Source organism: Notamacropus eugenii, chromosome 5 (genome assembly GCF_028372415.1).
Source record: "Notamacropus eugenii isolate mMacEug1 chromosome 5, mMacEug1.pri_v2, whole genome shotgun sequence".
Taxonomy (NCBI): Eukaryota; Metazoa; Chordata; class Mammalia; order Diprotodontia; family Macropodidae; genus Notamacropus; species Notamacropus eugenii.
In genome coordinates this window covers 81,360,246-81,382,279 of record NC_092876.1, presented here as the reverse complement: position 1 = coordinate 81,382,279, position 22,034 = coordinate 81,360,246, and the positions used below count along the sequence as shown (strand labels likewise).

At 43.5% G+C, this 22,034-nt stretch overlaps 1 protein-coding gene across 3 annotated transcripts in view; it reads right to left on the bottom strand.

The window, feature by feature from the left end:
• MTF1 (metal regulatory transcription factor 1) overlaps nt 1-21,329 on the bottom strand; it is a 28,284-nt gene extending 6,955 nt beyond the window's left edge. For 2 of the 3 annotated variants that reach the window (XM_072609999.1, XM_072610001.1), the window contains exons 1-6: nt 21,195-21,329; nt 18,785-19,246; nt 6,282-6,520; nt 4,922-5,053; nt 2,931-3,004; nt 1,961-2,094 (exon numbers count right to left, since the gene is read on the bottom strand). In XM_072609999.1, the coding sequence (XP_072466100.1) occupies nt 1,961-2,094; nt 2,931-3,004; nt 4,922-5,053; nt 6,282-6,520; nt 18,785-19,195 (990 nt within the window). In that variant the 5' untranslated portion in view covers nt 19,196-19,246; nt 21,195-21,329. Of the gene's footprint in view, nt 1-1,960; nt 2,095-2,930; nt 3,005-4,921; nt 5,054-6,281; nt 6,521-18,784; nt 19,247-20,814; nt 20,998-21,194 lie in introns of those variants that run through there. The other variant, XM_072610000.1, reaches the window with a different exon arrangement.
• Between the last annotated feature and the right edge of the window lie 705 nt (nt 21,330-22,034).

The following is a 22,034-nucleotide window of genomic DNA, read 5'->3' as shown; positions in this document are numbered from 1 at the left end:
ACCCCAAATCAGCACTTACTGATGTACTTCCCAGTGCAAGCATCACTCCAAAGTCATAGGGGCTTCCTTACTTACCAAAAAGAAAGTCGCTTAATTAGAAACCTGACTAACTCTTTATAAAAACAATCTGCAAAAGAGATTTCCACAGCACAATATTAACAGCTGTGCTTCAGGCCAGCATTTCTCAGATGTGTGGAGCTGTGAACCACTTCAATACAGCCAATGAGCCAGCAGACTCTACCCATCACCACAAAAAGCAATCTCCTGATTTGGAGGAGAGGGACTTCTAACAAGTCATGATTTCATCTGGGTGAGGGCTCCCTCCACTGCTGCAAGTCCTAAAGCTTCCACCCCTCATAAGACGCTTCCACCCTTTGTAAGATGACACACTTCATAAACTGCTGTGGTCAGAATGATTCATTACACGGAGCCAACATTCTGGGTTTGAACTTGATGAAACACTGATAATGAATCACAGACTATTAGAGTTAGGAGTAACCTCTGAGGTTATTTAAACCTTGAACATAGGTCCTTCCTACAATAAATGCTCTCCCTGCTCTCCTCCATCTCTGAGACCCCTAGCTTCCTTTGAAACTCAGATCAAAAATCACATTTTGCAGAACTTTCTTGGGCCCCCAGATATTAGAACCTCCCCCTTTACGCAGACCTTCCAATTACTCTATGTATCCTGTGTGTATCAATGCGAATGTTGTCTCCTCCATTACGTTAGTCAAGCAACAAACATTTATTTAGCACCTACTTGGCTAGGCGTTGGGCTAGGCACTGAGGATGCAAAGAAAGGCCAAAAAAGTCCCTTCTCTCAGGAAGCTTATAAGCTCTTTGTAATCCCAACATTTAGTCCAATGCCAAGAACATAGTAAGTGCTTTAAAAAATGTTTGTTGATTGACAGTCATCCACCCTGTTTGAAAACTTCCAAAGATGTGGTATCTCCTTAACATGGCCTCAAGCAGCCCACTCGTGAGTAGCTCTCATGGTAAACAGGTTTTCCTGATGCATCTGCCCCTTCCACTTCCAGCTCCTGGTTCTGCCCTCTAGGAACGAGCACAACAAATTGGAGCCTTCTGAGGAGTCTTATAAACCCTTCAATACTAGAAACATGAACGGAACAAGGGAGATTCTAGAGACAAACTGAAGGACTACCAAGGATCAGCAGACTCCCCTGTGAAAGTCCATGCTCTACTGCATTATGTCACCGGAGGCTATGTAGTTAGAATGGTCCTAAAGAACAGAAAATACAGCTTGATCCCTTCCCCACAGAGGCAGGGGACTATGGGCACATACACATACTGGGGTCCTAGTGAGTGTTGCTGACCTGTTTTCCCCAACTCTTTCATTATTAGAACCTTCTCTCAGGGGAGTACAGAAAAATTTGAAAATATGTGACATAAAAATAATAAAAAATATTTTTAGAAGTCAGTACATTAAAAATTGCAGAGGAGCCCATGAAAGTAGCAAAGAATCAAGAGCTTCATTTTACAAAGGCCCAGAATGAGCCCCAGCCAACCAGGGGAGGGAAGGAGTAGGGCGCAGCAGTCACACACTGGGATAGGGGTCCAAGACCTTCCTCTTATTATCGAGGGAAAATGGGGTGAGTCATCTGACCTTTATAACATGCTCTTGAACCTATAAAAGGAATAATAACCTACCATCTGCCTCACACGGTAACATGAGGGAAATCCTTTGTAAGTCATGTAGTACCATATAAATCACAAAATACCACACAAACTTCATGTAGATGAACTTCAGAACTCTCTTCTCCATCAAAAGGCACATCCATCTTGATACAGTTTGCTACCCTCTCACCAACAGAAATTTGGTGAAAGAACAAGCTTTAAAACACATTTACCTTGGCATTCCACAAAGCGGCTAATCAAGTAGCCTACATTCCAGAGACCAAAGCATAGAAAAGCACAGGAAAGGGAACAAAGAACCCCATACCTCAGACATGCTATTGGGAAGTATGTTATATGAATGTCCTCTGTTATCATGACCTTTCATGTGACTTTTGAGACTGTACTGAGTGCTGAATGTCTTCTCACAGCCATTACTGGGGCAGAAGAAGGGTCTTTCACCTGAAGGAAGGAAAAAGTTATTTTTACCCTATTAGTTTTACCCTAAATGGGTTTTGCTCGCTCCTCACCTCCACTCCAACTGACTAAAGGAAACATGGATTCTTGGGTGAGCACTCAGTGTCCAGGCAGGGAGGAACATGGAAAGTTTTCCAAATCAAGTTCTAATTACCTCCCATTGTAAACTCTTAATGGACAAAGGTCCGACCACAGCCTGGCATTTGGAAGTTCAAACAGATGAGCAATTCTTCCTGGGTTCTATTTTATAGGAACTCTTACATCGTGCTCCCCTCCCCCCAATCTCTTGGGAATATTTATTACTGATGAAACAGCAGCACAGAGTAGAAACTGTAGCTCCCCACAGAAGTGAAGACAAGCTCAGTTTCATTACTGTCAGTCTATGTGTGAACTTGGGTGAGTACTGGCCCTCCAAAAAATGAAGATATCCAACACAATGATCCCCAGGGTCTCTTTCAGTTATAAGTTCTATGATCTTTCCTTTGAAAGTCACACATCCATGGGGGAGACTAGGCTAATCAGCCTTGCTGTCTACTTCTGCAAAATTATAGAAAGTCAACCATTAACAACAGAAAGCTTGAGTTCAGGTCCTGATGGCTTCCTTACTAGCTTTGTCACCCTAGGCAAGTCTTTGTCACCCTAGGCAAGTCTTTGACCCCCAGAGTTTCCTTATCTGTCAAATGGAAATAACAATACTAACACCTAACACACTGGGCTATTATGAAGAACAAATGAGGTGATGTACCTAAACAATTGGAATTATACTGTCATTACATTTATAGTAAAAAGCAATCAAGATGCATTTAAAAAAATAAACTCACCAGTGTGTGTTCGGACGTGTGTTTTAAGGTGGTGGCTTGCTGCAAATGCCTTCCCACAGCCATCATGATCACACCTGAAGGAATCATTGAAACACAAAGAAACACAAACCATCAGCTAAGGTGGAATTCTACCACCAAAGAGTTAAGTGCACACCAACAACACTTCAGAGAAGGTGGGTGAAGCTTTAGAGGCCTATCAGGGTTCAGAGGGAATTAGGTACAGAGGAAAGAAAAGCTCTATTAGCAGTGGGTGGCCTGAATGCTGTGGACTTTATGACAGGGTGAGACTTTCATTCACTACTTTATAGAATGGCATTTTCATCCACACAGCTGCCCGAGTGATTTTCCTCATCCTTGGATCTGACCATATCACTACCCTGTTCAATAAACTCTAGGGGCTCCCTAGTACCTCTAGGATAAAACATAAACCCTTCTAGTTGGCTTTTACAGCCCTTCACAGGATGGCCTTAGACTCATTCCATGTGGCTTCCTCCCTTCACACTGCACTCTAGCCAAACTGGCCTGTGCCGTTCTTCACCTACAACACTCCATATTCCTTCCCCAAACCTTTGCACCCCTGGCCTGAAATACACCCCCTCCTCACCTCTGCATGAAAACAATCACATCATTTTCAATCACAAGATCATGGCTTTAGAGCTGGAAAGGATCCCAGAGGTCATCAAGCCCAACCCCCTTCGTTTTACAGATGAGGCAACTGAGACACTGAGAGGTTAAATGACTTGCCCAGGATCACACAGGTGGTCACTATCTGAAGCAGGATTTGAAACCAGGTCTTCCTGATTCCAAGTACCTTCTCTAGCACACCACTTCCTTCAAGTATCAGGTCAAGCAGCACCTTCTATATGAAATCATTCCACACACACACACACACACACACACACACACACACACACACACACACACACACACACACACACACACACACACACAGCCCCACCCAAGTCCTGGCCCTCCTCTCCTTGATTACCTTCATTTTATTTTGTACTTATTCATATAAACTTATCATGGAAGTGCATGTGGTCCTCCTTGCTCCCCCAAAGGAACTGAAGCACCTTGACAGCAGGGACTACTTTCAGTTTTCTCTAACCTCAATGCCTGCCACATAGTAGACATCTAATGAATGCCTGGTGATTGACTGAATTAGAGGTGACTACTAGAAAATGCACACAAATGAGTACCGGAAACATGAAATAAAAATAAAACCAATCAAAATTGGTTAGTTACAACACATTCTTACAAATTGAGTCATCAGACAAAAGAAAAGAGATTAGGATTTTTATCAACATCTGGGTTCCAGTCTCTAACCATGGACAGTTCCCTATGAAATGAGTGGGCTGGGCCTCAGGGACCTCTATGGTCTCTTCTAGCTCTGATAATCCTGCAAATCTACCATATAAAACTTTAGTCATGCCAAACACAAACACCAAGGATATGTTTGTCTGCATGGGCCTTGAAGGCGAAATGTCAACTCATCCAAACCTGATCAAGTCAAGCTGGTTCACCATTTTGGCCAAAATAAGCTGTGTGACCTCAGGCTGTAATAACACCTACTCCACAAGGTTCTTGGGAGGATCCAATAGAGACAATATGTGTAAAGCACTTAGTAAAAACTTAAATTATCAAAATACTAGCTATTATTAAATCATTTCAGTTTCCTCAACAATTAAATGAACACTACATGACCTACTTCACAGGATTACTGTGTTGGTCAAATAAGATAATACAAAGCAATAAAGACAAAATTTGAGCTGTTTTCTGGCTTTATGAGTCATCCCCATCCCCTTGGCCTCCCCAAGTACAGGTGTGCCTCTGAGACTTTTGCAGCCAGTATGGAGATGTTCCCAACCTATGTAGAAGGACTGCAGAAAGTTTCCCCAATTGAAAAAAGGAGGAATGTAGCAATACATCAACAAACCCAGCAGAAACCTGGTTTGTGATCACTAGTGCTGAGACCTGACTCAGTAACCTACCGAAATGGCTTTTCTCCTGTGTGGGTTCGAATGTGCTTCCTCAGATCGCTGAGCGTGGTGAAGTACTTGCTGCAGCCTTCTGATTCACAGTTAAAGGTTTTCCCTGTATGCAGCCGCTGGTGTGCTTTCAGCCTACAAAACATCCAAGAACGTTCTTTTTACCATAATTCAGCCCCTACCTTTCTGGGCCAGGCCAGGAGGTTTCCAGAGTGTTCTCAGGGATGCCAACATATCTCTATGCCTTTAAGATACAGAGCTGGGAAGGGCAACACATGCAGAAAGGAGACTGCTGGCATTCACAGTGAGCAAGTAATGAACAGCACCTGCACGATTCCCTGGAGTCCCTTTCTGGTTGCTTTTTTAATACTCAACTTGGCTTGGGTCTCTGGGTATACAGACACTTCCACCTGACACTCCTTCTCTGCATGTGTGTACCTCCATTAGCATTTTGTGTATTGCTCAGCTCCCTCCTTCCTTCCCCCACCCTACTTCGAACAGTAGCTGGTCCCTGGCAGCCCTAAACACGACTAGATTGGGGGAACAGACAAATGTGCAAACTGCTGGAGAGGAGGGCTGAGTAGGGAAAAGAGAAAAGACTCAAAATAAGGGTCACGATGTCTCACCTCCAGTCCCCTCCCCATTCCATGCAGAACCAAAAGCAGACAGCTCTCAGTGGGGTTGAGAGGAGCTGTACATGGGAAGGCAAGAAAGAAAGTTACAAAGTCTCAGCCCCACAGAGCAAGGTCCTGAGCCAAGGGACAAAAGGACAATGCAAGACGCAAGAACGGAACTCCCTGACACACAAAACTAAATACAGGTATGTTCTTACCTGAAGCAACAGATACATGAAAATCTTGATTTACAAAAAAGATACTTGTGAAACTGCTAAGAGCCTGCATTTAAAACGATTAGTTAATGGCTAACGCTACTACCAAACTGGCAAAATAAGGGGGTAATCTTCCCTTCTAGTACCAACCAATAATCAGTTTTTCAGGGAAAGTATTCTATGGACTCCATAAGAAGCTTTATCTAGGTAGTGTGTTGGGAAGTGTCAACTGTGTCATAGCAAAAAGGATCAATTTATCAAATTATTTGAGTTCATAAAGATTTTATTTACACAGTTTTAAAGTTTCCTAGATGTCTTCTGTTTACACTAATCCTTTCCCAGTATTATCTCCTGCCCCACCCATCCCCAACTCTCCCTCGAAACAAAGAAATTCTGTTAAGCAAAACCAACCAAGGGGACTACTTCATCTGACATTTATGAACCTGGCTGCCCACCTCTCTGAAGAGGGAAGATGACACACAATTATTCAGAAACACATCTATCAGGCAAAATTAGTGGGAAGGGGGAACCAACCTGTACAATGTGTTGAACGCCTTCTCGCAGCCCTGCACATCACACTCAAATGGCTTCTCCTTTGTGTGTACTCGCACATGTATCTTGAGGCTGTATGAGGTGAGGAAAGCTTTGCCGCAGCCCTCTTGGTTGCAGACAAAAGTGTACTCGCCCCGGTGAGTCTTCTGGTGGGTGCGAAGGTTGCCAGCTGTGCTGTAGGTTCGAGGGCAGCCCTCAAAGGTGCACTGGTACCGCTTCACCTAGAATACAAAGCTTGCCTGGTCAGTGGTACTGAAGGACTCATTGTCAACTAACTCCCCATGTCGCATTCCCAGAAGATGCCTAAAAGAAACACCTCCTTGCTATAACTTACTTCATCACTTCAAGGACTTGCAATCTCTTTGGTGTGGGTATCCCATCCACTGACATATATCATAGCCCCTCTGTGACTTAGATGGTTTTCAAGAGACACCATATAAAAAAATCCACAGCCTTCAGTCAATATAGTAATGAGTCTCTTCAATCACTTAGGGTGGTACTCACAGAACATACATACATCTCACTCAGCCTTTAGAGATTAGTTGGAGATGCTACAGCTTCGGCTCCATTATCATAGTTTCCAAGAAATCCAAGTTATTTCCTTACTATTAAATCTGAAATTATAGTGTTTTTTCAGGGATATTCCTTCCTCAAAATCCTACTTTGAGAACCTAAGTTCTCAAAGGCTATACCAAATATGGTGCCAGTCCCAGAAGGCAGCTTTTCCCAAGCTATAAATGTTTTGAATACAGAGTCAGCAATAAACTGTTTATGGATCTCTTAAGGAACAGCTTAGTACAGCTCAGAAAGACCCATTCCACCAGACTGGCCACAATTACTCACTGAGGACACCAAAGTTACAGTGGGGTTGCCATTTGTATAGAGGCTGATAAATTCCTGTACTGGTGAAATCAAGGATCCTTGAAATACACCAACACGCAGGCTTTCCTCCTTTATTAAATACTATGTTTTAAGGATAACATACAACAATACATTAAGGATCTGTGATACGGGTATAGGAAACTATCCACACCAATGCAGTTCATAATCTATCTATAACTTAGAATTGGAGAGTTGTCTAGGGCTCAGGCAAGCTCAATGATTTGCATGAGGTCCTGTGCCTAAGTGTCAGAGGCAGGATCTGAGCTGAAGTTTTCTTGAATCTATTCTAATCTCGTCTATCTACTCCATAATTCCTTAAAAATGATTTTTGCATGTCTATTGTTAATCTTGGGAATGAGGAAGGTGGTAAAATTAAGCTTCTGAGTAACTGAATATTCTCAAGTAAATAAACCACCACACATACTTGTTGACTTTAAGGTCAATCTCGTATATGTTGTTTTTAAATATTCTCTTCTATCAAAATTCTGGTATGTATTTGAACATTACCACACAGCACTCTCTTAACACAACTTGTCTGCTTCATCACAATGAAATGAATCAAAAAAGCAGCAAGAACAGTGACTTAGTAATCCTAGGAATCAGAAGAGCTGGGTTCTAATTCCAGCTGTGCCATATATCACAGTTTGCATGATCTTAAGCAAGTCCTGATTTCTTTAAGCCTCAGTATAATCGTGAATAAAATGAGGGAATTAGATTAGATACTCCCCTAAAGTCCCTTCCCCAACATTAAGGGGAATTCTGTGATTCTAAGGATAAAGGCCTAAAGAATGACTCCAAATCCATCCTGATAATTTACTCTACCAACAACAGTTAAAGTTTCAAGTATATAAGTTCCAAATCCAAAAGAAGAAAAGTTAATGTATGATCAACTTACTGGAATATTCTAGGGCAGAATATCTGCCAATCCCCCAGCTTCTGCTACTCCATTTCTGACCCTGCCCTTGTCATCCTATTTCCTTCTCCTTTCTTTACCCTGGTTGCCTCTTTTTCATCACCAGCCATCAGTGCCTTAATTTCTTGCAATTTGGTTTCCAACCCATTATTCAATTGGTATTCCTTCAAGTCCCCAAAGATGGCCTCATCACCAAGCCCATTCTCTATACCTCAGCCTTTACTTTTCTTGACAAAGTGCTAATCACCAACATCTCTGACTCACACGTGACAATCTCTACAGTTTTGCTCCTTCAGCCTCCTTAGCTAGGCTCCTCTTCCTCCTCCCACCTACATAGAGGCATTCTCCTCTCCTTTCCCCCATTACCTGGGGGTGCTCTGCCCAGGAGAAGGTATATTTCGATGACCAAAAGCTGCCTTTTTTCCTTTGGGTTTACTGGCTAGATTTTTTGCACAAAGACCAAGCCTTACATTAAACCCAGTTCACTCCGGAGCTTATGGATTAGACTATAGGTCCCTGCCATCCTAGCACAGAGTGAATGTAAATACTAAATAGTAAGTGTTTCTTTTTTGGCCAGGAACCTTGAGGGTCCACCCCCTTTCAGTTTCATTTTTTTTTTTTAATTAAAGGGGTCATCCCTTGAGTAACTACTTAAAGAAGCCTATTGCCTGAATGGGCATTATCTCACTCAAAGTGAGAACCTGAAAAGACCTTAGCCTAAAATGGTCAGGGTCTCCCATTGCATCCTGGGCCATCTCCAGTCGTGCTGATAAATATCTGGCCATTGGACCCAGATGACTCTGAAAGAGAAAGTGAGGCTGGTGACCTTGTACAGCCCTCCCTCACTCAAATCAAAGTCAACTCCAAGTCATGTCATCATCTTGATGTCATGGTCCTCTTACAGAGAATGAAGGACAAACACAACAACAAAGAGGCAGATCCCAAACTTGCCTTCAACGCTCTTGTCTTACTCTTGAAAAAGAAAGTACTTTCATTTGCAGAGTTCTCATCACATTTTGTGGCTTCAACTATCACTAGACAGATGTTTGCTACATCTATGTCTCTAGCCCTGACTTCTCTCCTAAGCTTCAGCCTCGTAGTAATAGACAATAACAACAACTAATATTTATATAGCTCCTACCACATGCAAGAGTTTAAGAGCTTTACAAATACTATCTTAATTGATCCTCACAACAACCCTGGGAGGTAGGTACTATTATTATCCCCATTTTACAGAAGAGGAAACTGAGGCAAACAGATTAAGTGACTTGCCCAAGGCCACACAGTCAGAAAGTGTCTGACACAAAGTTTGAACTCAGATTTCCATCTCCCTGACTCCAGGTCTGGTGTTCTATCTACTGTGCCATCCTAGCTCCCAGATAGCTAATAACCTATTGATCATCTCTACTTGAATGTCCTGGTATTATCTAAACCTCTCTATCTTTTCCCAATCTCTTACTCAGATTTACCTATGCCAATCAATGGTATCACTTCCGCAGTGACTCTAGTTGGAATCCCTGGAGTCATCCTTGACGTGTCTGTCTGTCTCTCTCTTCCCCTGTCCCTTCAGTCTTTTCTCAATTTTTCCTTTATAATTTCTTTTTAATCCCTCTTTTCTTTTCCTACTGCAATCACCATAGCTCAGATCCTTAACCCCTTATAGTCCTCCAGACTAGTATCATCATCTCTGATGATGTTCAGTTGTTTTTCAGTATTTCCAACCCTTTGTGACTCCATTTTGGGAGTTTCTTGGCAAAGATACCAAAGTAGTTTGCCATTTCCTTCTCCAGTTCATTTTAGAGATGAGGAAACTGAGGCAAACAAGGTTGAGTGTCTTGCTCAGGATCACACAGCTGTGTCTGAGGCAGGATTTGAACTCTGGAAGATGAGTCTTCCTGATTTCAAACCCAGTGTTCTATCCACTTTGCCACCTACCTAATTCACCTTAAATATCACTATCAGATTAATCTTTCTAAAATATATTTTCACATGTTCAAAATACATATTCACATGTTTCTGTTCAAAAACTTTCAGTGGCTCCTCACTGTCTTTAATCAAATCTATGCTCTCTAGCTTGGCATTCAAGGTCTTCCACAATATATGAATCTTCTACTGATTTCCTCAAGCCAAACTAATACGTTCACTGTTTCCTGAATATGTCCCACATATTCTTATCTCTTCCCCTTTTTCCAGGCTGTTACACCAGCTTAATATGTCCTTCTTCTCTACTTGTTTATATACTACCTAACCTCAAAACCCACCTCCTCCATGGAGTCTTAGTGAAGTATTCCAGATTCAGCGACTGCTCCCTTCTCTGAACTTGTGTTCTAGCATATGTATTATCGCTCATTTGATGGTTAACTCGTGATTTTACACACCAATTACACTTTCTTCCTTCCTCCTCTCCCTTCCCCTTCCCCACATAATTCCATATACACTAGGACTTTATGCTTCAAATAGACAAGGCCACACTAGATGATCTTTGAGATTTCTTCCAACTCGAAGGGTCTATGTATTTGTGTATTCACAGACCTAGCATGGTGCTCCCCGAACACACAAAAGAGGCACAATAATTATTTCTTGACTCTGATAACATCTTTGTTACCACATAGTTTCACTACATTATCTATCTTGGCTCCGGAGAACCCATCTAGGACTTAGCATGTAGCATCACAGGACCACGGTGGTCATGATTACAGATCCATACTAAAGAGACCTAAAGAGCAGGTGAGTGTTTAACAGCAAAAGAACTAAGATTCTGTATGGAACCAAAGTTTCCATGACCCAATGAAAAAGAAGTTTATGACAATAAAGATGAGTATTGTCATTCTTCATAGAGTCTCCTCAAAGGTCCCATGATGAATGGGACTATGGATCAATAAAGCATAAGCTCCTCTTATTCTTTCTTTGCTTGAATCAGGTAAGGGAGGACAAGGGGTGGGGAGGGGGGACGGCCACGTGGATCTTCCCTGCACAGAAAGACTATTTCAAAATGGAAGCTGTTACTCCACCTCACCCAAAAGAAAACAAATCTTTGCTATGTTTTGTTAGATACCCAAGTCCTAAAGCAGGAATTTAATACTGACAGCTCATTCAGAACATACGGAAGCATGTAGGAAATTTTACAACTGAGTGGGGTCCTTAGAGAGGATCTATCCAACCCTTTCATTTTATAGAGGTAATTGAGGCTGACAGAATAGTAATTTTCCAGAGGCCATACAACCAGTTAGTGGCAAAGACGTTCAACTGTCCAACTCTCAAAGCAACTACGTCACCTTCTGAGCCTTAACAGGTAATCTTCCTACCTTACTACTGGTGAGAGAAAAAAATACCACACTCCTGAATTTTCAACGGTACCAAATTTTGTAAGAAGTGAAATCCAAGCAATGTCCAATTGTATCAGAAAAAGGAGAAGTGCTAAAGGCCAGGCTGTGTGAAGGTAGAGTTGTTCTCTATGGTTCATTTCAATAAAATCAGTCTTATAGTATCAGTTGCTTTGATTACACCAGCAAAAGTGAACTCTGGTTTTAATGGATCTTGGATATTAATGTACCTAAATTAATGTGGGGCAGCTAGGTGGTACAGTGGATAGAGCACCTGAGTTCAAATCTCACTTCAGACACTTGACACTCACTAGCTGTGTGACCTTGGGCAAGTCACTTAACCCCAACTGCCTCATCCTTGGTCATCTCCAGTCTTTCTGATGAATATCTGGTCACTGGATTCAGATGGCTCTGGAGGAGAAGTGAGGCTGGTGACCTGCACAGCCCTCCCTCACTCAAAACAAAGTCAAATGCAAGTCATATCATTATTTCTCTGATGGCATTGTCTTCTTCAGCAACAAAGGACAAACGCACACCTAAACTAATGTTAAGCTAGGACAAGAAGGAGAACTTGTTATTATGAGAGGGTTGAAGAAGATGGCTTCAATTTCTGTTTCATGGAATGAACAAAGTTGGGTCATGTTAAGGATTTAGTATTTAGGGTTGGGTCTGAATTAACATGATAAAATTCCAACCAGGAGGTAGGAAACAGATAAATATTCAAAAACTGATTGTGAAGGGTCTAGAATGCAATAAGGATTTCTCCGTGTGAGTAAATATGCACATATATGTACACACATACATACACACTATAGTGAGAAATACTGAATGAAGGTGCCTCCACCCCAGTCAAAAGTCAGTCAGTAAACACTTAGCACCTATTACGTACCTACACTGTGCTAAGTGCTGGCGAAACAGAAAGAGATGGGCCAAATGAAGTCAGAGGAAGTTAGAAGGAGTGGTGGTGATGAGATGAGGAAAGTAGTATAAAAGCTGAAGAAAATTAGGCATTAAACACACATCAAGGAACAAAACAGTTTTCAAAGTCTTGGGTGGGTAAGGAAAAGATGTTGGAGCTGCACATACAAGTGACAGATAAAAGAGAATTGAAAAATGAGGTCCACAGAGTAGGATTTTGGAAGCAATTTATAATCTCCTGGAAGGTTAAACTAGATAATTTTAAAGGGCCCTTTTAAGTTTGAAATTCCACAACTCCTTTTCTTATTGCTCCTGTTCCATAGGCCACTCAACTATTTCTACTAAGCATTCACTGGGTACAGGCATTCACAACTAGGAACATATCATTACCATAAACAGCACACTTCCTTCTATCAATATGGATGCAGAAACTCCCTTCCTCTCCCTGTTTTTGGATTTTTTTTGACCCTCATGACCTTCCCAACACACAAGAGTTCCAACATCAGAGCTGCCCTAACCCCACACCCATCAGGGCTGCCCTAACCCCACACTGTATCTAATCTCCTAGAGCCCTTGAGCTATCTCCTTCATCTTCTAGAAGGAGTTCTGCCTTAAGTTCTTTACCCTTCCTACTCTACTGTGAGACCCCTCATCTATTACCCATCACAGCTCCCTGCCCCAGATGGAATTCTTGCTCCCCACCACCGAAAACAGAATCCCTGACTGATACTACTGTCTGGCAACTTGGGGAAAGGAGTTGTAAGAGTGTCTGTGTCTTGTGCTAGGGCTACCATAGGCCAAGACAACAATAATAGCTCTCATCTATTTAGGACAGTGAAGTTTACAGTGTATCACATACATTTTCATCTGATCTCTGCAACTTCACTATCAGGTAGATACAACAAGTATTCCCACTCCGATTTTACAGATGAGAAAAAAAGCTGAGAGATTAAGTGACCAAGGTGACATGGCTGCTAAGTGATAGAGGTAGGCCTGGACTCCAGGGTTTGTGGTTCCAAGTCCAGCACTCGTTCCAGATGCTACATTGTTTCCATGTATTACCAAATGGAGCCTCAGATGCATTTTCCCATAGAGAAATAATACAGAGACCATTGCTATACATACATGATGTATATAACGTGCATGCATGCATACACACTCTACATCTCTGTGTATATGTAAATACACATGACCACACATCTCCCTATGAGAATACAAACTCCTCAAGGATACAAATTATCTCATTTTTGACTCTGAAACCCCAGTGTTGAGCACATGGTGTGGTGCAGAAAAGGTACTAAGAGTATTACCAAAGTTTATCAACTACTTGCTAGAAACTATGCTTTAAATAGAAAGTTTCATTCTCAAGTATGATCAGCAGTAGATATCAGTAACTTTGTAAGTTAATATTTATGATTTATAATATAATTTTTATCACAAAAAAACTTACCAAATTCTAAACAACCAACTTGGAAATAAACTTTTTTGGGGGATGGGTAAAAGTGGAAAAAAACGGTCAAGACAATATTTTCATCAGTATAAAAAAATGCCCAAATCAACAAGCCTATGTTCAGTTCTAACTAGTGTCAGGCACTTTTCTAAACACTCAGGATAAAAAGGAATGCAAAGATGTGTTGCCAGGTCATAAAGTGCTTACATTCTAATGGAGGAGACAATGCATAGATAGCTAGATACATAGAGAGTAAACAAAAAAGGTAATCTCAGAAGGAAAGACTGTAGAAGCTAGAAGGACCATACAAAGGCTTCCTGTAGAAGGTGAGATTTGAACTGAGTCTTGAAGGAAGGCAGGGAAATGAAGAGGCAGAGGGGAAGAGGGTGAACATTTCAGGGTGACAGTCAATGGAAAGACAAGGATGGGAGATGCACAAGGAATAGCAAGTAAATTGGTGTGTCTAGATCAGTGCGACTGGAAGGCTAGGAAAGGAATAAGTGGTGAGGAGCTATTTGATCCTGGGGATAGTAGGGAGCCACTGGAATTTACTGAGCAGAGGAGATGATATAATCAGAATTATGCTTTAAGAAAATCATAAAGACAACTAAGTGAAAGATAGACTAGAGAGAGAAGAGCCTTTAGGCAGATGAATCAAAAAGAAAATCTGTGTAATAGTCTAGACCAGAAATGAGGAGGAGCTAAAACAAGCGGCAAAGTGAATGGAAAGTAGTCGATGTATGTGAGAAGTTGTAAAAGTTTAAAGGTCCAGATTTCACAACAGACTGGATCTGTAAGATAAGTGAGAGTGGAGATTCCATGAATAACACTGAGAATTTGGACCTAGATGACTGAAAGGATGGTGGTGCCACTGATAGTAATTGGGACATATGGAAGAAGGGGAGTTTTGGGGAAAGACAGCTTTAGACATGCTGAGTTCTGGCCACTGGCGACCCAGCTGAAGAAAGTGGGGATGTTTACTAACTTAGCTGGGGACGGGATATCCGTTCTTAAGGATCAGAAGGGAAGTCCATATGGCACAGGATCCACCTTGCTCTGCTTGAACCCCAGGGAGCAAACCTAGGAGCAATGGGGATACAGAAGTAGAGGGGGGAAGGAGAATTCAATGGAGATAGGTTTTATATCACTCACTGCGAAGAAAAAAGCTTCCCAATAATCAGAATAGTTCAAAAATGGAATGCATACCCTGGGGAAAACTTGAGACGTTTTCATGGAAGCTGATGGGGATGTTACGCGCAGCATGGATAAAAGATGTGCTAGATGCCCTTGAAGATTCTTTCCAGTTCAAGAATTCCAGGGACTCTCAAACTTTCTTTGCTTAAGAGCACAGTATTCTTTGCCATGAGGAACTGTGGAACACCAAATGTTTAAGTTGGCAACTCTATGGGAGAATCAGGAGAGTAATGCATGCCCAGCTCCCTTCAATATGGGTGGCCATTCTGCTGAGTTCTTTGCAAGTCCAAGAGCTGATGTTCTGTTACTAGTACACAGTGTAATAGGAAAGTTTTACTTACTTCGTAAATATTAGACTTATCATACTTACCAAGATGTAGCTACCAACAACCACAATGCATACCATACTACATATGCATGCTGGGTCAGTAAAATTTTCATTAATCAAAACTATCTAAACTTTTTTTTATCTGCAATAACAGCGGGTCCAAAATCTTGCAGCAAACCAAATAAATAAAATCTGTAGCACTCTAGTATGTCACAGCACATCCTCTGAGAACCACATGGACAAAGGTGAGAGAACCCTTAAAATAATACAGTAACACCATTTCTAATAGTTCTATGTGAATAAGACCACTGTAACCCAGCCAATGTGTAGGATACTTTGTTGCATTACAATGGCATCTTTGGGTTTCCTCAACTTTCAAAGTTCCTTGAATTTTCTTTGCCAATTTTTAGGTGTCTGGCTACTAACCATTGTAGAAACAAGAAGAAATGGGTATGTGTTTATCATGATGACAACAATAGCTCAACTTTGTACAGCACTTTTCATACAGTTACAACATATTGTATATACATCAGCAATGGTCCTGTGAGGCAGGACTATACCAATAATCTTATTTCACAAACGTAGAAACTGAAGCAAGAAGTAAATTCCTTTGCCAACGATGACAAAGTTAATAAGTTGTAAAGCTGAAACCTGAACACAGTCTCCTGAGTCTAGGCAGTGATCTTATAGGCAAATGAAGAGATGACCGGATGGGTTGGTAGACAGTACCCCCTGTATCGTTCAGTGTGCTCCGACAAGGTCACAGGTAAGGCATGCACTTAAAGGGTGGAAAACACTGAACTAGAACTCCAAACAGAAGGAGTAACTGAATCAAATTTATAAAGCATTCAAGAAAGCAACCATCAACTGGTGGTTAAAAAAAAGGAATAAACAAATTATGACAGGAAAATTCTTGCTTAAAGCTAAAGACCAACAAAGAAACAGCAATAAAATGAATAGTAAACATCAAAGGGAAAGTTGCAGCTACCAACAACCACAAGGCCTCAGGAGAAGACAATGGAGTGGTGTCTACTGTGCTAACTTTCTGCCCCAAAGACAATGCTTCCCAGAGGGACAGCTGGCAGGAACAAACCATAAAGTAGTTCTACAGAGAAACTAGTCACAGAATTCAAGTATCTATACACAGGACAGAACAGGGAAAAATCAAACTGAAATCTCATCACAGATAAGGGAAAACAGAGCCAACCAAGTCATCTTCACTTCGAAATGGACAAGCACTGAGACAAAACCCAGGCCATCTGTCCCCCAGGCCTAGAACACTTTCCCTCCTCACGTGGCCCTACTGGAATCCTTAGCTCCCTTGTCACCTCCTGTGGGCAGCCTCTCCAAATCCCTCCAGCTGTCAGTGCTCTCTCCTTCCTCCTCATTATAACACGTTTATTTGCTAGACTGACCAGGTAGAAAGGAAACTCCTCCAGGCAGAACCTGCCATTTTGCATCCACAGCACTAGGTACAAAGCACTGTACAGAGCTACCTACTAAGTGCTTGGTGAATTGAGAACTGGAAGACAGCAGACCCTGAGAGCCTGAAACACTGGCCTGCTCAGCCTGGCCACCTGACCCACTCACCATGAGCCTGGTTCCAGTCAGCAGCTCACAGTGAGACCAAGCTATTAGTAAAGATGACTGGAGTTCAAACCAGGGTTTTACTTTCCCTCTCTCCTGGCAAAGTATCAGCTACTTCAAAAACTCTCGGGCAAAAAACCCTGCCTGACCTTGTGGTGGTTTCCAGCAAAGTGACAAAAATCTTCTCAACAGCTGTTACGGAGGATGAACACCATGGGCTGGTTAGCTGTTGTTAGAGACACAGAACAATCATACCCCAAACTAAGGTTGATTGATGGATCAATGTAAACCTGGATTTGAAGTCAGAAAACTTTGATTCAAATCCTAGCTCTGCTGCTTACTACTGGCCTAAGTCAAGACATTTCCTCTCTTTCTCTCCCCTTCCCCCACCCCCCAGGCCTAACTTCCTTCAGCAGCAAAATACAGAGTTAGACTAGGTGATCTCTCAGGTCTTTTCCAGATTTAATCCTATAAGCCTAAGAAAACAGATGCTTCCACAGTATTGGCCTTCACCCAGTTTTCTTCAATACTTTTGGGTGGAGATATGATAGGTTTATCAAAGCTGTGGCTGACACAAAGCTAAAGAAGACAGCTAACATGTTGGCAGAATCAAAACTCATAGTAACATAGACTTAGAGCTAAAGGAACCTTAGATGTCAACTAGTCCAGGGATGGAGACCCTTCAGCCTCGAGGCCACATGTGACCCTCTATGTCCTCAAATTTAGCCATTTGACTGAATCCAAACTTCACAGAACAAACTCCCTTAATAAAAGATTTGTTCTGTAAAGCTTGGGACTCAGTCAAGAGATTCCCCACACCCCCTGCCCCTGCCCCAACCCCCCTCACCACCACACTACCCCCCTTCGCCCCCTTCGCCCTCCTCGCCCCATATCTAGTCCAATCCAGATGGAATCTTGAACCAAAATTATGATGAAATTTAACAGAAGTGAAATCTTGCATCTTGGTTTTTTTAACACTCAAATGTACAAACATAGGCTGGCAGAAATCTAGTGAGTTATTTCAAGGATAATGAATACCCCAATTCCAACCCCAAATAGTAGGGAAGAAAAAAAAAGATTTTGGCATTCTGCACAACTGGTTATCTGTCTAGTAAGACTTTCTATTTAATCACAGATACTACTGCTACTACTGACCCATTTTTATCTGACCTACAATCACAGTTTCTAGAAAACATACATGTCTACCTCTAATGCATACCCTTTTTGCTTCTAATTAAACTGGGGACCAAAACTGTTGGTTTTTCTTCCTCTCTTAGAGAGAATTTACTTTGTCTATTATTTTCCTGAAATTGTTGTGAAAAACATCAAGCTTTCAATTGTGAGGCATTAAAAATTTACCCAGATAAAGTTTCACTCAGGCTCCTAGAGTCTTCCATCTTTAAAACAAACCACTAACATATATCCCAGAGGAAAACCCTAATTCAACAACTGTCCCTTTTCTTAGGCTTCTACACAGGAAAGAGCAATTATTTCAACATTAAGTCTGTGAAGTTACCAAACAGTCAAGTTTCCATTTTAATCCTGACTGGGGAAGATGAAGTGTAAAACAATCATTTATTTACACTTGGAAATTTCAAAGAACTGACACACAAGTTCAAAGAGTATGTGTGTATATATATATGTATAAAGGTATACATATATACACACCAATGAGTATGCCAATAACCAAAACAGAAGCAAAAGGCCAATAAACACAAAACAATTTACAGTGAATATCTGATAAATAAAAACTTGGTATAGAAAACCAGCCTAGGCCCTTTTCCCTGAGGCCTTTGTTATTTTTTTAAACTGTTCTCCTTAATACCCTCAGGATATCAGATGTCCCAACTAAGAGCTGGGTGCAGGTTCCTGGTAGAGGAGCTTACTTACTTCTTTGCGCTTCGTTTCTGGGCACTCGGACTGGAGGGTAAGAGTCGCACCTTCAATGTTTCTTGGCATAGGTGTCGAACCAGGATTTATGGTTAAATGGATCTGATCTGGAGAGATGATGTGCTGCACATAACCCTGGGACATTCCTTCATGATCTATTAAGTGATATCCCTCATCAGGACCCCCCACTAAAAAAGGTAGGTGTTCTCCACATTGTCCTTCATCATCCTCATCTTCCAGAGTGCCAGGGTCCTGCTCAATGAGAACAGTTGTCCTGTCATAAACTGTTCCAGATGAAGAAGGCATCAGTCCGTTCTTATCCACAAACCTGAGTATTTTATCATGATGTGATAGTTCATCTTCCTCTGTCTCATAGCAAATGATATTGTCATCTGGACTGTTTTCCCCCATGGTTCAACAGAGCTCAGTGCAATTGTGAGATATGGGACGATAAGGACCAATCTGCAAAGGAACAATGTGAAAATTAGAAGCCTACCACATGGACTGAGATGACTTCAGAACCTAGGCGTCCTAGCAGTATCACTAAGGCCCTCTTTCCCCTTGCTATTACCTCTGCAAAGTATTTTTTAAACCTCAAGAGGACCAAAACTAGACAAATCATCAATACTGTAGTCTCTGTAGTATGTCATCCTATTCTGTAAGGCTCAAGTCTTTCCTAAGATAAATGAAGTACTACACAAGAATTTCTGAATATACTTTTTCCTTACCATCTGATGACCCAAAGGTTGCCAGAGAAGAAAGTGAAAGGAGCAGAGTTAAGCATAATTAGGCAATTTAAAGAATGAGGCACTCCAGATATTGATAGAAGAAAAAACCCTTTCTATATTTCTCAAATGAGAATAGGACTCTCCTCTTATATGGGTTGCTACACATGGATTCTGGGACTACACCCTCAGGCAGCTCCAAAGGAGGTTGCTTCATATTTCTCCTGGTACACCCAACCACAAGCCACTCTCTACGAAGATTTGCTGATGAGGGTGGAGCAGGAATCAAACAGGAAGCTTGTCTTCTTTGAAACTGCAATTCCCCCCAAATCTGACACATCAAGTTTTACAAGTGCGGGTGAGGCTCAGCTTAACATATAAGCACAGGGTAATTAGAAAGTTTCAACATGGTCATTCTTATTTTCTGCTTGAACTTCACACTTTAACTTTCTCTTCCACGTTGGTGCTGGAAATTCTATCTCAGAATAGCTAGGAAAGTCAGCCTACCTCTCTAAGGGGTCTACACAAACTATGGGGCCAAGGAAGCTGGAGGAACCAGATTAGGAAAGAACCTTTTTGACCCCTGACTCAGGCTTATGCAACTACCCAGAGGGATGCACTTCATTGCAGCTGGGAGGAGGAACAGAAAGATAAGAGTACACTGGGCCCTAGCCAGCGGATAGAAACAACCTAGACAGTGAAGTAGGTTGGGGTAGAGGGTAGAGGTGTGGAGCCAGGGGGGAGAGAAGGAGAGAGAGAAAGACAGAGAGAGAGAGACAGAGAGAGTGTTTGGGCCATCATCACGGCTGCTCGTGGTGATGTGATGGTAGATGAACCTATCAGTTCAACTGGAGGAGTAGGGGTACTCAGAATGTAAATGCCCCTGGTAGAGCTAGAAGGCCCAGAGGTGAGATACACAGAGGAGGATTCTCAACTAGGGGACAAGAGGAAAAGGAAGGACATCTAAAGGGACGTTTACGGGAAGCGGGGACAGGAGGGAATCAAGACGATCTCTGAGAGAGACGAAAGGGCGCTGGGGTCCCGGTAGGGGGTAGGCTCAAGGTGCCCTTGAAGGGGCTAGGGCTGGAACGCTTCACACTTCCAGGAAGGAAGTTAGGGAGCTAGGGTCCCCTGTTAGGGGTGGGATGAGAGATGTTCACCCACCCCTGCACCGGCGGAGCGTCCCCAGTGAGGACGCATTAGAGGAAATCGGGAGCAGCCCCTAGGACAGGGAAGGGGGTAGGGGAGCGAGCCAGGGTCCCAGCTGGGAAGTTGTCTCGAAGAGTTTGGGTATTCGCCTCTTACCCAGGCCAGAAAAAGGAGAGGAGGGGGGGTCAAGTGAGGGTACCCATCCCCGAAGTGGGTGGGAAAGAGCGGACGGGCGGGTTGGGCCAGGGATGGGGGAAGCAGGGAGGCCTCAGCCCCAGGCGGAATCCCGGAGGAAGCCGGGTCTCCCCGGGGGAGCAGGGAGGGGCCGGGGCCAGGTCTCCATGGAGATGGGGGGAGGGGGATGGATCCCCGTCCCCATGGAGACAGAGAAGGAGGGGGTCCCCATGGAGACGGGACCGGGAATCTCTCCCCCAGCCCCTAGGAAAACGTTCCTTCGGCCCCTAAAGGCCGCGATCCCGGACCCTACCTCCCAAGTAGTCTCCACTCCCAAGTCGACACCCGGCTCCGGCTCTTACCTTGGCAGCACCCGGCAACGACAGCGGTGGCAGCAGCTCTTCCCCTCCCCAGCGGCACCATGATTGCCCCCCACCTTCCCCCCCTTCCCTCAACGTCACTTCCGCTTCCGCTTTCCGGAGGAAGACGAGAAAGAGGGAGAAGCCACCGAGTCTCCAGCGTGGGGTGCGCGCGGACTTAACCAACCACTCCCTCGAGAACCAGAGCTCAGGGCCGGGGAGGGAGGAGGGGGGGTGTGAACGAGGAGCGTCCAATCAACGCGGAGAGGAGGTGGGGTCACGCGAGGGGGCGGAGCTTCCTGCGGGCAGCGCCTGGATCATCGTTTCGGTCTCGCTCTCGCTCGGTCCAGGTCTCCGTCTCTGCCCCACAGCTGCTCCCGATCGGGGCCCTGCCGGGAGAGAACCCTTACTACGGCCGGGGCTGCACCGTCCCCTCTCGGCGGCCGTGCGGACTTCTCCGCTGAAAGGACTGAGCCTGTGCATCCCCAAGAAGGGCCGGGGCTCCGCACGAGGGCCCTGAGAGGGGCCTCGAGGAAGAGCCAGCGAGGCTCGGCCGCAGCGGCTCCCCTCCCCCCGAGAGGCTGGACCCTCTAACGTCCGCTGACCTCTGTGATTGGGCGCGGACGGCCCCACCCCCGAGCCGAGGGCATCCCTCCCCAGCCGAGAGCGAGGGCAGATCTTTAAACCAATGGCTCTTGGGCCCCTAGGGAATTGGCGATCCCTGCGGGCCAGCGTGCGCTCACCACAAACAGGGTTTGGCCAACTTTTTTTTTTGGACCAGACCTGTGATTTTATTATTACAGGGGGAGCTGTGGGTGAGGAAACGCCCCCTGCTAACCTGCC